The following is a 17290-nucleotide window of genomic DNA, read 5'->3' on the forward strand; positions in this document are numbered from 1 at the left end:
CAGCATCTGTGGAAAACACTGAATGATGACTGTTGTGTAGCTGATTTGTTGCTGTTTTGGAATCCATTGGTATCCTGTATATATGGACATTGAGGACAATGTACTGCTTATATTCTGATTCCTGTCCATGTAGGCAACGGCTTTTACCACTCTAGGTTGTCAAAGATTAGGTTTTCTTTCAAAAGATAGCAAAGTTTTCATTATTTTTTTGTGTGGACCTGTCAACAACCTAATGCTTTTGCTATTTGGTGACTGGTCTCCTTTACTCTTAAATTATTTTCATTCTTCCAAACTCTCCTTACTATTTTTTCCTTTAGTATTTCATTTTGATATGCTCTCATCGGCATAATTATCATCAACAACAACAGCATTTAATTAATTTCTAGATTGCATTGTGTTTCTTTGTACTGGGTATTTTAAATATCATAATTTGATTTCTATCTGAAACATGAAGGATATATATTGGAAATTAACTGTATGTTGTCATAATTGCCTTTTCATGTTGTATAGTGCAAACATGTGTAACGGTATTGTGATCACCAAGTTACATAGCTAAAAGAAAAGGGTAGGGAAGACTACATAATTTGATGTCAAATTTGGAGCACCATGTGTGAAAAGTCTCAGCATTGACTGTTTCAGCTATAGAAATTAATCCCACTTCTTTGCCTGTTTTGTAGTTATGCAGCTAAACTACAGATAGAGACTGTGTATTACATTTATAGAAAGGTGCTTTGTGTCTTCTTGTAATAGGTCTCGAAAATTGTTTGGACCTTTTTTTGTGTTGTATTCAAGTACTAGCTCTCCTGGGTGTAATAATTGTGTAAACTGAAAAACTGATGTGTTGCGCATTGATCACTTCAGTAAAGAAATGAATTTCAACTGTGATATTACTAAGATGACCATGTTTTGGGCAGCAGCTAAAGTGTATTGTGTATCTGAGCCCTGAATCAGAAGGGACATTGGATGCAGGAGAGGAGCTGGAAGCAGTAATGGACCATAACAGTGCAGATTCACAATCAGTATTTGGCTGGTCACGTGTGAGGACAAATCTGTTACAAATTGAAGATCATGAGGAAAAGAAAAAGTATGACAGAAATACAGTTACATACAGGGAGGATTAAAAAGGGCGTAAAAGTAAGATAGACTTTCGCCCCTGCTGTTTCATCTATACATTGTAGAAGCAATGATGTAAATAAAAAAAAGTTTGAAGAGTGGAATCAAAATTCAAGGTGGAATGATATCATTGATAAGATTTACAGAGGACATTGCTACTCTTAGTGAAAGTGAAAAAGAATTACAGAATCTGCTGAATGGAATGAACAGAGTATGGATTGAGAGCAAATTGAAGTAAGATGAAAGTAATGAGTAGTAGTAGAAATGAGAACAGCGAGAAACTTAGCAACAGGATTGATGATCACAAATTAGATAAGTTTTTCTGCTGCCCAGGCAGCAAAATTACCCATGACGGATGGACCAAGGGGGTGTAAAAAGCAGACTAGCACTGGCAAGAAGGGCAGTCCTGGGCAAGGAAAGTATACTAGTATCAAACATAGGCCTTAATTTCAGCAAGGAATTTCTGAGAATGTTTGTTTGGAGCGTAACACAGGCTGTGGGAAAACTGGAACAGAAGAGAATCAAAGTGTTTGAGATGTGGTGCTAGAGAAGAATGTTAAAAATTAGTGGGCTGATAAGGGGAGGAGTGAGGAGATCCTCCACAAAATCAGTGAAGAAAGGTATATATGCAAAACACTGATAAGAAAAAGGGACAGGGTGGTAGGACATGTGTTACAACATCATGGAATAACTTCCGTGATATTAGAAGGAGCTATAGAGGGTAAAAACTATGGAGGAACACAGAGACTGGAATATGTCCAGTAAGTAACTGAGAATGTAGGGTGCGAGTGCTACTTGAATGAGATGAAGAGGTTGGCACAGGAGAGATGACTAAAAGGTGGGGGGGGGGGGGGGGGGGGAGGATGGGCAGAGTGTAAAGAATACTTAATAGTCTAAGAATACTTAATAGTCTACGGAAGTATGCATTTGAGGCTAAGTGCCCATCTCTGCAGAGTGGAATCACTGGCAGTGGAAGAAAGACTTCAAACGCATCTTTCCTTTTTGCTTTGGATTGTATGTAGTGATAGTACGTTGTTTCCAGGACTTAGACTGCAGCCTTTCACTGTCATCAAGAGCTTTTATAGTGGTTGTGTCAATATGGATGAATGTAAACAAACTTCCAGGATAGTGCACAAGAAAGCCATCATGCCCCTTATTGTGGTGTTTATGATCTTCATATAAGTTTGTAAATAATTAAAGCGTAAAGGTAACAGTTCACTGAATATGCATCGTGTCTGTGTTGAATACACTGTTCCAAGTCCCTCCTTAGGCTCATAGGGTGATAATTGTATGAAATTGTCCACCACTTCTTCCATACAGTACAAAACAAAAAGAATGGAATTTTTTGTACTTAAATGAGTCAGTGTAAGCATATTGAATTCTCCCAACACATCTTATTTCTCATATTGTTAAATTTTCCTTCTAACATAAATATATTTAAAGAAGAATTTTCAATCAGATTCTGTAACATCAAATAATTTTGATTTTTATGGTTGATTTTCTGTGTTTTTTTAGTGTCGGTCCTTTTCCACTGGCATTGCGTGCATCAACAACATCGAGCAGTTCATCCTCCTCATTGACCAGTGCTGCTCATTTGGCACTATCAAATGCAAGTAAGCAGCATTCCTAATGTTTGTTTCTTAGCTATAAATCCAACCAGACTGTAAATACAGTTCATCTACTTGTGTATGACATGTTGTACTGTTGTATAGTCTTTTGTTAATGCGGATGTACACATGTGCTTGGGCCTAATATGCATGATATACATAGAAATAGAATTGATGAATGGTTCTTATCTTTACTTAAATGCAGGTTATTATAGAGTACTTGTGAAAATGTTGACCTTTTGTTAGCTTATGGGAACTGTGGTTAAAAAAGTTCATCTTGTTTTCTATTACTGGTACTTGTTTTAAATGTTGTATTGTTTGTAATAGATTCATACCTTTTTAGTTTAAGTGTTTAGACACAGAATTAAGAAATAATAATTCTTGTACATTTTCACACATAGGCAAACGACTGCGCACTGGTGTGGAAGTATTGAACCTAGACTTAGTGGCTTCTGCTATTCGGAAAATTGGTCCTGAACAGTTACCAGTTCCATCGGCAGTGTTTGCTGGCCATAGATTGCGAACAACTGCACCACCTTCCACTTCAAATAAAACAACTGACACTGCAGATGATCTCAAGAAAGAGGACGTAGATACCAAAGAGACTGTTGGCACTGATCGCACTGTCACCACACCTCTCACTTCAGGTTAGTATATTTACTGTATTACAACATGTATGTGCTTGTAGTTGAACTAGCTAACAATAAAAGTTGATGAACACTGACAAAGAGAATAATTTACCTAACATTTATAGTGGGGGAGGGGAAGTGTGCCCTTCCTTGAAGTGTTCCATTTTATTTGCCCTAATTATGATCAATCTGCCCCATTACCTTCAAGTGTAATGCTTCATAAAATTATTGTTATAAGTATTTTTTTTTTTCTTGTGGCAATGTAGAATGGGCATTCAAAAAGAAATGAGCCGGAGGCATAGTTACCAAAACCAGTACCTGTATGTATTCTTGTGGCAATGTATAAGGGATGTTCAAAAAGAAACGAGCCGGACGCTTAGTTACCGAAACCAGTACCTGTATGTTAGAAGTATTGACCCTGGCTGTTGAGACACTTGTCTCACTGTGACACAAGGTGGTGAATGGCTGTCTCATAAAATTCCCGGGGCTGCCCCTTTTTAAGGGGATGAAAAATTCATTCCTTCTGATTCACTTCCTGCAGCATGGGACAACAGTGAATGCCCGGTGTTACTCGCAAACCTTGAACACCCTTCGAAAGCGATCAAATCAAAATGACCAGGCAATCTCACCTGTAGGGTCATTCTGCTCAATATAAAGCTTCATACGGCCAAAACAGTTGTGCCACTCCTGCAGAATTTCAAGTGGTGGTTTCTCGGCTACCCTCCAGTCCAGACCTCTCTCCTTGTGGTTACACCATTTTTGGTCCCCTTAAAAAGGCTCCGAGGGGCAAATGACTCACCTCAGACTATGACATCCAGCTCTATGTGCGGAACTGGTTAACATTGCAACCCCGAGAATTTTATGAGACATCCATTCACCACCTTGTGTTACAGTGGGACAAGTGTCTCTATAGCCAGGGTCAATACTTCTGACATACAAGTACTGGTTTCTATAATTATGCCTCCGGCTCATTTCTTTTCGAATGCCCTTTATAAATATTACCATTCGTTATTTGTACTTGCGTCAGATTGTTTTTTAACTTCTGCTGGCTGTTGCTGGATGCAGATATGTTGGTCTTAGATTAGGTTAGACTATATTTGATTCAGTTTTCATTCCATAGGCCCGAAAATGAGATGATTCTCGTGGGTGCGGAACAAGTCAGTAGGTGTAGTGTACCCATTAACTTATAACACATTGCACAGTTAGATGTTGCAGTGATCAGACAACTGTTTATCAGCTCTGTGCACTCACTGACTTCAGCATAAAGTTGGAGAAGTGTTATATTAATTTATGGTGACGTATACTGTGTTTCAGAGTAAGAGCAAGTAAATGGAAGTGTTGGAAGTATGTCCCCAATAAGAATTACTTCATTTATTTATTGTTGGTCTAGTATTGGGTATGTACTTGTTAGAGGTATTAAGCACATCAACAAAGACAATTGCATAATGTCCAAAATTTGTATATTGATTAAAACTGTAATGTTCATGACTGTTACTGGCAAAATCTTTGGAATATGCTGAGAGACCAGTATATAGGATGGCAATAAATGAGTAAATAAATATATGTGTGTGTAAGTGTAGTCTAGTTTGAGAAAGAATTGCCCTGAAAACTAGCAAGTTCTCTTTGCCCCCTCTTTTTTTTTGTGCCTGTTGATGACTCAGCCAGGGTGTATATGCCTCAGGAAATTTTGAAAAAACCCGAAAATTTTTCGTCCGGGAAAAACTTGGGAATTTTTTAGGAGGGAAAGGCAGAGAGAGAGAGAGAGAGAGAGAGAGAGAGAGAGAGAGTGGGAGGGAGGGAGGGCGGAGTTCTTGAGCTGTTTCACATGTAACTGGCTTTTCTGTGGAAAAGTCAAAGTGCTTGACGGCACATGTATTCAGGCAGGTAACCCACAAAATGTTCACAGTGCAACAGTGAAATTTATAATTGTGCTTGTTAGCAATATTTAGTTCTGCAATTTAATTTGCGCTGCTAGGATCGTGCTTAACCACACCATCCAAGGGGGGCGGGACAGCAAAAACTTTTTAACAACCAGTATTATACATGAAAGCTTAGCTTTTCCTTTAGCTGTACTGTATGTATATTAATTTAAACCATTAACTTTTCAAATTTGCGGGATCATACTGCATAACAGTTATGTTGCTATTGCCTAGTGAGATCACGTTGACATAAACTGTGATAGGCTGACAAAATGTGCATCATGCAATGCAATCTTGGTTTCAGTGTTTTGGAAGCTAATGTGCTGTATTTAATGGAATCCATGTTTACATTGTCATAATATGAAAATACACAGTGTACATGTTGCCACACATGAAAGATCTTTCCAAAACGAATTGTTTTTGCTTGTTTTCACTTCCCAGAGTGCCAGTAAGCTATATACCAGTGAATAAAACCTTTACAATTCAAAGGATTGAAAAGTTTTACATCTTTGATGAAAAGTATATTGTCACTTATCACAGAAAAAAAAGTTCTTTCACCCAGAGGGTAGTATATTTTCCCCTGGGGAGAAAAGTATTTTTTTAACCAGAAAAGAATCCGGTGGATTACCCCCCCTCCCCTCTTCGCTTATCTACCCTGCTCAGCACTTTGCTTCCCAGTGAGAGGTCTTGTTTACTTATAAAGTGACATTTCCAATATTTGCAAGCTGCATAGCACCATTTGTTCAAAAGAACCCACAGCATATTTCCAATTTGCTTTTGTGTTCTAAATCACTTCCATGTGGTGATGGTGGTGGTGATACAAAGGGTGGCTGATGGGGTGATGGTGCTATAATACAAATCAAACAGTAGTCTGTAGAATAAAGAGCTTGTAATGGCTGTAGTCAATGCAAAATCAGTTAAAACCTCAATATATTGGCAAACCAATAAAAGCTGATGTGAGGGGTTTGAAGTTAAGTGCAGTGCTGAAAACCGTAAATGATGGTAATGAAATCAGTATCTGCTCACATCTTAGAGAGGTGAATAGACCATTATAAAACCATCCACAGTCACAAAGTAACTGCTATCGGGAGGTGGACATGTACTCTGAACATGACAGCATCTTTCTGAGACTGAGTACAAATTCAGATTTGGAAAGTATCTGGGAGAAAATTGCTCATCTCCCTGTGAAGGAATCATCCTGTCATTTGTCGTAAACATTTTTGTGAAATCAAATATATATTGTGAATTTTCCTGAAACAACTCCTGTAATTAACCTCTTGATAAAGATTACCCCTCCCCGACAGAGGAAAGCATTTTTTAAGAAATTGTTGGGTAATATAGTTTCCAATAGCTTTTTGTCATTTTAGGTTTGCCAATGGAACAGTACAACTACAGTCATTTTTGCATTATTAGTTTGAATTGCCCGGTGTTTTGAACTTTATCAAATATGTCTTGTACAGTACACAGTGTGCAGAGAAACAGTCGGGACCATTCCTTACTTCATCGCAGCTTTGTGTGAATAAAACTGGTAATTCTTGTGAAATGCCTGCATGCATGAACTTAAACATGCTAGTGTAAGAAAAATGTCCCCCCCCCCCCCCCTCCATGACTTGATGCATAAATCACGTTTTTGTGACAGTCATAAGGAATTACATCGAGAGTAATTACATTGTGAGTGATCATAAGAACTGTGCTCCAAGAATTGCTATAAAATGACATATGTTTGTATACAGAGTAAATTTATGATTGATGAAATGAAAGATGACTGTAATGTGATTTCCAAAACGTTTTGTGATTTTTTTTTCTGTCTGCTGCTTACTTATATAAGAATTACATCTGCAACAGATTACCAGTCAGTATGAATTGTATGAATTGGAATTTGTCCAAAAAATTACTGGTACATAAAATTTTTTGTTGTAACATAGGTGCTTAAAATTCCCTTGGCTACCAAATATATTGAGATTTTAATTGAATCTGCATAGACTGTAGCTGTTACTAGCTCTATTCTACAGACTACGGTTTGTGTGCCAAGTTCGGAAACAAAATTGATGTATGGAAAAGAATTTTCATGATATCTCACCATTTGAGAGTAACAGTTCAAAGCATGTGCCTGGGGATTGTGGAATTGATACAAGTTTCTGCAGTGCAATTTAGACTGCCCAAAATTAGTATACTTTTATGCTTGAATCCTGACTGTAAATGTGTATCTAGATACACTACATCAATCGATCTTTACTCAAGTGCAAGACTAAATTAAGAACTTTATTTGGTAATGAAATGGTACAATTTGTTGCTCCCTTATTCTGTTTAAGATTAGTTTATTGGGGGTTTCCCCAGTCACTGATTTAGTCTCAAGTAATTATATGACATAGCTGGTTTCCCTTGATCACCTCATTTCTTTAGTTTTTATAAGGGATCAGCATGTGCCTGCTTCAGGGGGAAGAACATGCGATCAGCACTTCCTTGATAGACATAGGTAAAAGTAGAAAAAAATCTGTTGTGACTTTCAGAGCTATTATGTTCTGGAACTTATGATAATTATTTCTTCTTTTATATGTGTCTTTTAGCAGTTAAAAAAATTCTTTCGTAATTTTTGGAGACTAACAGTTCGAAAGGTTATGGTTGGTTTTTCTACTCGTGTGTGTGTATTGGCTGTACTTTGTGGTCTGCCTACTAAGGACAAATACTGGCCAGCCATTTTGTCTCCTTGCAGTTTTTCTCATGCGAATTTTCTTCTCAGTACAGCATTCAGACCTGGATATACAGGGCTGTTACAAATGATTGAAGCGATTTCATAAATTCACTGTAGCTCCATTCATTGACATATGGACACGACACACTACAGAAACGTAGAAAAACTCATAAAGTTTTGTTCGGCTGAAGCCGCACTTCAGGTTTCTGCCGCCAGAGCGCTCGAGAGCGCAGTGAGACAAAATGGCGACAGGAGCCGAGAAAGCGTATGTCGTGCTTGAAATGCACTCACATCAGTCAATCATAACAGTGCAACGACACTTCAGGACGAAGTTCAATAAAGATCCACCAACTGCTAACTCCATTCGGTGATGGTATGCGCAGTTTAAAGCTTCTGGATGCCTCTGTAAGGGGAAATAAACGGGTCGGCCTGCAGTGAACGAAGAAACGGTTGAACGCATGTGGGCAAGTTTCATGTGTAGCCTGCAGAAGTCGACGAATAAAGCAAGCAGGGAGCTAAACGTACCACAGCCGACGGTTTGGAAAATCTCATGGAAAAGGCTAAAGCAGAAGCATTTCTTAAACAGGAGATTGTAAAACCGATGGATTTGTCGTGGTGGAGATCATGATCAACAATTCATGTCATGGCCTCCACGCTCTCCCGATTTAACCCCATGTGATTTCTTTCTGTGGGGTTATGTGAAAGATTCAGTGTTTAAACCTCCTCTACCAAGAAACGTGCCAGAAATGCGAGATCGAATCAATGATGCTTTCGAACTCATTGATGGGGACATGCTGCGCCGAGTGTGGGAGGAACTTGATTATCGGCTTGATGTCTGCCGAATCACTAAAGGGGCACATATCGAACATTTGTGAATGCCTAAAAAAACTTTTTGAGTTTTTGTATGTGTGTGCAAAGCATTGTGAAAATATCTCAAATAATAAAGTTATTGTAGAGCTGTGAAATCGCTTCAATCATTTGTAATAACCCTGTATTTTTTGAAATGATGGGTCATTGTGTATTAAATTAAATTATGAGATAATTGAAATCCTTTTTGTAATTCTGTACCTATTGTAAATCCTTAAATGAGAAAGCGCTCTTTTCTTGTTGCTGAAACAGAAAAAAATCAACGAAATACAACACGAAAACGAGGCAGAGCTCGTGGAGGAAGCAGCCGGGGCCGTTCGAGTGCTCGGGGTCAGGCTCGCACTCAGCCATCTCCTCTACCATCAGAACCTTTAACATGGGGTACAGAAGATGCCTCTCGCTTTAAGGGCATGCTTCATCCAGGTAACAGATGGATAATGTTCTCTTTCTGTGTGGCAAGCAGACATTTGTTCTAAACACACATACTTGGTACCATACATCATATAAATAACTTTTATTGTAACATCTTCCATTGTAGTGTAATGTACCTGGCTTCCAAACTTCGTATCTCACGAAAGGTGTTTTTTTTTCCCCCCCACTTGAAATTACTTTTGTGCAAAGAGCTTTCATTGTTAAACTGGCTTTGGGGATTACTTACAAGTTATATACTCTCACTCACAACCTTAAGTTGAGAGATCTAGAAAACACACGATACAGTTTGAGACATCGCAATAATGTGTACACAAAGAGGTGCGCTACCAACAGACAACAGGGTGATACAGATACAAGATACCCCAAGAAACTTACTAGGGTGTGTAATGTCTCTATGAGTGGCATACAGAAAGGGAATTGTGGTATGACACCTTTGCATAACAGTACAAAAGCTACATTGGCTCCCCGCATTGTGAATAAAGTCACTGTGCTGTGTCTAGCTTCACAGCTGATAAAAACCTTCTAACTCAGCTGTAGCATGTGGCTGATATTGCCCATACTGCAGTGTCCTTTCACCCGCAATATTCTTCACAAATTTATTGCTGACCTGTAATCCGTCAGTGACATGGCACACACAATTTATTCCTTTCAAGTCCCACCTTCCTACAACATGAATACTGTGTGTCACACACATGCAAACTATGCAGCCTGAACCACGCTGCCAACTTCGGAAGTCACACTAAGTGGAGTACTAGCTGTATCACATGTTTCTGTAGCATCCCACACTGTTTAGTATGCACAACGTTGGATGACACAATGTTATTTTACAGGTCTCAAAGATCAGTTGACTTATGGATATTAGTGTACTACAAATCTAAAGATTAGGTTATATGCCTTGTTGGTCATGGGATTTTTTCCAAGCACTTTGTATGATTTTCACCATTAGCAGTATTTTGTGTACATGAAAAATCTGTAACTTCATTGTGGTTTTATTCCAGCCTGTTGTTAGTTCAGAGGAAGGCAAGGACGTATTGTAGCAGATTTCCCATTTATTTATTTTTAATTCAATATTGAACTGACACTGTTGAAAGTAAGCTGACACTGTCGAAAGTAGCCCGTCCAGATGTTTTAAACAGTAACTGGTTGGTTGTTATTGCAGGTGTTAAAGCTTTGACATAGGAACTCTTAAGAAAAAAGAATGAAAATCAAATTACAGGTTGTGCAGAATAAATAGCCCATTTTGGGTGAGAAATGCCATTAATTGAATGAGAAAACTCATGATAATCAGGTAAATTTATGAGAAGTTGTGGATGAGGCTCTGTCTCTCAAAGTTTATGCATGCAGTTCCAAGTGTGATACAGAAGACACATTCCTTCAATGTAACTCACATTAAAAGTGTTCTATTGAATTTTTAGCATACAGCATTGCCACACAGAATCAATACATACGGTTATGACTCCTAACGGCATTAGCATTGGAAAGCAGTTGCCCTTGACAGTTATTAAATTTTAGAAAAAATTTGTTAATAGAAGTCGTTGGTGGAATGTAAATACTGGAAGAAGTAAAAGTGACAGCGTACTGTTTAGTTTAGGTGTTGATTGGCCGACAGGCACAAAAATGAGACTGAAAACTTGAGAGCCAACTAATACAGGATACACTTACATATTCACACATACACATACACTGTTACATTATTCAAGCCTTATACATTGTACTGTCAGTGCAGCTCAGCTGAGGTAGGGAGTTGTTGGGTTAGTGAGGGGAGAGGGGAAGGTTGGGAGGGGAAAGCAGGAAGGAAGAAGGTAAGGTGACCAACAGCTGGGAGGGAGTCACAGCAAGTGCAGTGGATAGGAATGCGGCTCTGGTGAGCTTGCTTAATGCAGGCAGTGAGAGTTGTTTGTTGTGCACAGGGGTGTGAAGAAATTGTCTTGGAGGGGAGATTGAATGAAGGAAGAGGAAGACTGTGAATATAATATGAGTGAAAAGGGGGGGAGGTGGGGAGAGCAGAGTTGCAGATGAGTGTTGGGGCCGAGGCTTGTGGAGATTGATCCCACAATCCTCCAAGCCTCAATCTGGCCCTTGTGCCGCAGCTATGTCCACTTCCCCCTTCCTCACCTCCACATAGTGTAGACTCACATCCTCCCCTCTGCAGTCTTCCTCATCCTGCTTCCCCCCCCCCTCCCCCCTTTCCATGTCCATTACTCCACATTACTATGTACCACACACACATTTCCTCCTGCCTGCACCAGAGGAAGTTCACTGGTGTCACAGTCCTTCCTGTGTGCTTGTTTCCTTTCTCTCCCACAGTTGTCATTCACCCTCATTGCCAATTTAAATCACTGTCCAGCCACTGATATATAGGTTTCCAGTGGTATCTTTAAATCACTTACATTGAATTCAGGGATTGTTCCTTTGAAAAGGACGTGTCTGATTTTGTTCCCCATTATTCCCCAACCTGAGTTGGTGCCTTATCCCTTACTAACACTCACAATGCTTCAGAATTGCTAAATAAGTATAGGTATTGGATATGTGTACTAACTCCTTCTCTGTGCTCCGCCCCCTTCTCTCCTGCACTACCTCTGGCGATCTTCTCCTCTCCTCTCTCATTGTCCATTTTCTCCTCTCCCAACACCACCCCTCCTGTCCATCTCCTCCTTTTTCTTCACTGTGTCTATTTCCTCCTTCCCTCTTGCTGACCTACAGCCTTCATTATTATTATTATTATTATTATTATTATTATTATTATTATTGCCAATGAAACCTTGATTGAGTGCTGAAGTCACTTACAATAACTGGATTAGGATCATTGGTATATGGGGTGAGAGACCTCTGCTAGTGTTAGCACTGAAGTCTCTTACAATAACTCGATTAGGATCATTGGTATATGGGGTGAGAGACCTCTCCAAGTGCTGGGTCTGTGCAGACAGTAGCTTAAATGACAGCATTTTGCATAGTTTTAATTTGCGAACCTACAACATTTCAAAGTTTCGGACTCTTCAGATTCCATAGCAGTATTCTAATCATAAGCGGATAAGTTGTAAATACAACTTCCAGTTTTATGTGAGAACCAATTGAGAGGGTAAAAAAAAGCTCATATTTGTTTATACAATTTTTGTTTAAAATTATATATAAGGAGAAGAATATATATGGGAGAAACAACTTGTCCGATGCTTTAAGTGCTCTGCTGTCATAGGTAAACCTCATATTTTTACAGCTTAGTATTTTCTTTCTTGTTGTTGGTTTTAAAAGGAAACATGTTCATTATTGTTTTTAAGAAAAATATAGCCTATGTCTGTCCGAATGTTTATTAGAATATCGTGTAAAAATTTGAAGTAAATTGGCCAAGTACTCTTTGAGATTTATGGTAAGAACATTACACGACGACTTGTCTTTGTATAGTAATATACACTCACGTTCAGAAAAAGACACCTTGGATGACTGGAGACAGGATATTCAAAGGACATGTACATTAGTATTTTCTGCAGAAATGTTTAGCATTTGAACCATGTTGGCCCATGGATTCAAGGTCAACATCGCTAACACGATTCAACACCACCTATCGATAAAGTGTAGCTGCAGCTCTCATTGTCACTCTACACCAAAGGTAATGGATCAGTGTGACTTGAGCAGACATGCAGGATGCCTCGCAGATATATGCGCGAACCGTACTATCAGATCAGTGGTTGAAAAGAGGAGGACCTGATACAGCAGTGTGGGAAATTGCTGTTCATGTGGGACGAAGTGTTTCGACAGTGCAACAGGTGTGTGCATAATGGTTTACAGAACGCCATAGAATACGATGAGATGTGTCAGATTGCACCACCCAGACCACCCCTCAAGAAGGCTGACATCTCATCCACATGGCATTGCAGGACAGATCTGCATCCTCCTTGGCTCTGGCACAATAGTGTAACAGATCATACACTATCAGGGGTGTCAGTCTGTTGCCATTTAATATGACATGGGTTATGTGTGCACCATCCATTTCTCTGTCCACCTTTGATGAATGTGCAGAAACATGCTAGACGGCAGTGGTATATGGAATGATGTCACTGGGGACAACAAGAAAGGCATGAAATAGTGTTTTCTGATGAATCCAGATTCTATTTGCTTGACAATGATAGCTGCATTTTAGTTTGCCACAGACTGGTATCAGCATTGCAGTGATTGCATTCTCACAAAACATATAGCACCAACTAGAGGCCTTATGGTGTGGGGTGCTGTTGGGTACAACTAGTGTTCGTCACATCTGTAGTGACAAGCAGACCCTCTCCAAATATGCCAAGAGTTCTGAAATTGACGTCTCGTGTCCTGTCTCTCCAGTCACCTACCACTTCTTACATACTCACTGTTCAACCACAAAAGGATGGTTCATGACTCAATGCCACCCAGGACTGGAGCAACTGAATAACGAATCTCCACCAGGATTTCAACTGTCTCTCATTGTGCCATGAAATGAGAAATATTGTACCCACTATCCTCCTCACCCTTCCTGCAGTGGTATTGTGCCACCCATCGAACCTGCACAATATCCTTGTTATTCTCTACTCCATGCATGCTCCCAACCCATTGTCTCGTGGCTCATGTCACTGCAATAGACTAGATGCAAGACCTCTCCCATACATCGTCCCACCATCACCTACTCGGTTATGCACAGGCATCTTTTATCCCACCAAAAGCAGGCAGTCTGTAAAAGCTGCCATATGATCTACAAACTAACCTGCAGCGACTGTGCTGCTTTCTGCATGGACATGACATTGAACAAGCTGCATGTCCGTATGTATGGCAACCGACAAATTGGGGCCAAGAGGCAGCTGGACCACCCAGTTGCTGAACACGCTGCCCAACACGATGTGCTTCATTTCACTGACTGCTACACAACCTGCACCATCTGAATCCTTCCTACCATCATCTGCTTTTCTGAACTGCACAGGTGGGAACTCTTCCTACAACATATCCTTCATTCCCCTGCCTCAACCTTTGCTAGTTCCTGTCCTCCACCTACTTATTCCCTTTCCTGTTCCCACTCCAGCAACACACCTGTTCTGCTAATGTGACTGCTAGTTTTTTCCCCTTCTCTCCCTTGCCCCCTACCTTTTGCATCCTCCCCCCCCCCCCCTTCCCCCAAACAGTCTCCTGTTTCTGGGCCTATTAGCCTTATCTCCTTATTCCACCCCCACCACGCCCGTGCACTTTCTCTCAGGCAGCACATCATCTTCCTCCCACTTCTAACCTGCTATCCCTTCTCCTTCTCACCCTGTGACTCCTCCTTACCCCTTCCACCCACAACAGATCGTATCTCATGACAGAGACAGTTGCCTTTCCAGTCGTGGTCCATATCAGTCGAAGACAGTGGCCGTGTGTGTGTATCCATGTGTGTGTATGTGTGCGTCTGCACATGCGTGCATGTTGTGCTTGTATGAATCTGTGCACGTCTTCTATTTCCGATGAAGAACTTTTTGTCCAAAGCTTATATATTTAGCAGTCCTTTCATTGTACCTGTCCGTGATTCAACGCCCACTCTGTGTGTTGAGTCGCAACCTGTCCTCCTCATAATGTTGCTGTATTCCATTCTGGACTTTCCACTGGGGGATAACACAGCTTTTCAGTGACATTCAGCCCCCTCTTACACATAACCACCACTTATTTTATGCTACAATAATTTTATTTTTTAACTCCTCAAGCTTTTTCTATAATTTAATGGTTGTTTGGTATTATTATTACTTATAGAAAGGCATAAAATTCTTTTACACAATTAAGTGTTATTTGATTTAAGTACATATGTAGTACATTGCACGTCTTTTTTTCCCCACAAGAATTTATAGAGTGCCCAACATCCATACATTCTCTTATAGTTTTCCCTGCAGTTGGCTGGAAATATTTTTTCTGATTATTTAGGAAAATATTTGTCCGCTTTTGTGCTGTTCTCATTGTAACAATCAAAAGTAGATATTTGTGCATCATGAACTATTCACTAAGTCCTCTTACTATTTAAGAAAACAGTGATTTATGCTTCATGGAATGTTGTATTAGGTTTATTTTATGATCTTTATGCAATTTCAGGTGTTAGTGCCTTCGCTCGATGGACTGATAAAAGGTACTACTCTGCAAAGTTGTCAGAGAAACAACGAGATGGCCGGTGGCTAGTAGCGTTTGATGATGGTTCAGTCAAAACAGTTAAAGAGGATTTTGTGATTCCTGTAGAAACACTAACCAAGGGAACACTTGTTTATGCTACACTACCTGATGGGTCATGTGCAGATGGGATTGTTTCAGCCTTGTTTGTGTAAGTCATCATTATCTTCATATTATTATTATTATTATTATTATTATTATTATTATTGTTAGCATCACTTGGAAATATTTTTCAAATTATTTACTGTGAGAAGAATTTGATAAAGCACTACAAAATCTAAGTCATAACAAATGCCCTGGAGTAGATAATATTCACTCATATTTACTGAAATCCTCAGAAGAGCCGGCCATGACAAAGCTAGTATACAAGTTTCTCATAGGTGAGACAGGTTAAATACCCCCAGACGTCAAGAAGAATGAAATAATTCCAATTCCAATGATGGTAGGTGCTGACAGGAGTGAATATTACTGAGTTGTCAGTTTAATAACTCGTGTTTGCAAAATACTGACCCAAATTATTTGTGAAAGGATGGGGGGAAAATGATAAAATCTGACATTGGGGAAGGTCAGTTGAGGTTCTGGAGAAGTTTAGGAACATTTTAGGCTATACTAATCCTATGACTTACGTTAGTAGATCAGGTAAAGAAAGGCAAACCTAAGTTTATAGCATTTTCAGCTTTGGTGATAGCTTTTGACAATGTTGACTGGAATACACTGGAATTCTGAAGGTAGCAAGGATAAAATGTAGGGAGCAAAGAGTTATCTCTAAAAACCAGACTGCAGTTACAAGAGCCAAGGATATGAAAGGGAGACAGTAGTTGAGAAGGGGATGAGACCAGATTGTAATCTATCCCTAATGTTAGTCAGTACACTGAACAAGCTGTATTGGAAACCAGTGAGAAATTTGGAAAAAGTATTAAGTTCAGGGAGGTTTAACAGAATTATAATGTTATTGGCAGAGACTGCAAAGGACTTCAAGAGTAAAAATATGTAGTACATTAATATAAACCAAAATACAGTAATAGCAAGAAATTTATTTTTTAATTAATAATCCAATTAATGAACACTAAAAAGAGTTGGGCAGTAGGGAAGATAGAAAATGTTGATATAGACTGTCCCAATATTGGCTTAATGAGAAGTCCTGTCTATTAGTTACCTCAGGTAACTCCAGTATTAACCTGGGCTATATTACAAAATGTTCCAGCACATTATAGTGAAAAATTGTGTACTGACTGGGAGACAGACCTTTCATTGTGTTAATATTAAATTTGACATGTACCTCGAAGGTCACAGACGTAAATCCAAGTGCTGTATTTGAGATGCTGTGGCAGAAGATTGAAAGCCCTGCTGCTTAATTGCATAACCACTCAGCTGAGCTTCATTTGAACTCCATAGCAAAGAGATTTGTTTGAAAAAGATAGAAGAAGACATGAAATAGTAGCTTGACAAAAGTCCAAACTACAGCAAATGAAATCACCTTTCTCACCTTAGGTGAAAAATATATAACACATGTTTTATGTATAGCTTGGTCTTATAAGTCTCCAGTGTAACTACATAAACAATTTTCATAAAAAAACTTCGCAAGAGAATCATATAATCGGACTCGACTGACAACCAATAATGGCCTTGCTTAATACAAAGTAGTTATTTGATTGTTTGTATTTTTGCTAGAGGAAGTCATTTTCAGTTCCTTAAATGATTCTGTTTGAATTGCGTTTAGAGTTTGGGAGGATGTGTACATTAATTTAGTCTTCACAGAAATAATGTACTTGCCTCTTGTCACTTTATTAATAGCAAATTCTTTCCCATCTCCCTTTAAATGTTTTTTTTTTGTTATTTTGTTTTGATGAATATACACTGTATTTTACAGACTAAAGATGCTCTTTCTTTCTTCAG

The 17290-nt window shown here is 39.2% G+C and overlaps 1 protein-coding gene across 2 annotated transcripts in view; it reads left to right on the forward strand.

Moving 5' to 3' along the window:
- Window positions 1-17290, forward strand: part of LOC126482391 (TP53-binding protein 1-like) — a 287146-nt gene that overhangs the window by 189209 nt on the left and 80647 nt on the right. The window contains exons 11-14 of one of the 2 annotated variants that reach the window (XM_050106498.1): window positions 2629-2726; window positions 3122-3367; window positions 9080-9250; window positions 15323-15545. In XM_050106498.1, coding sequence (XP_049962455.1) covers window positions 2629-2726; window positions 3122-3367; window positions 9080-9250; window positions 15323-15545 — 738 coding nt within the window. The remainder of the gene's footprint in view (window positions 1-2628; window positions 2727-3121; window positions 3368-9079; window positions 9251-15322; window positions 15546-17290) is intronic. The other variant, XM_050106500.1, reaches the window with a different exon arrangement.

This window comes from Schistocerca serialis, chromosome 5 (genome assembly GCF_023864345.2).
Source record: "Schistocerca serialis cubense isolate TAMUIC-IGC-003099 chromosome 5, iqSchSeri2.2, whole genome shotgun sequence".
NCBI classification, from domain to species: Eukaryota; Metazoa; Arthropoda; class Insecta; order Orthoptera; family Acrididae; genus Schistocerca; species Schistocerca serialis.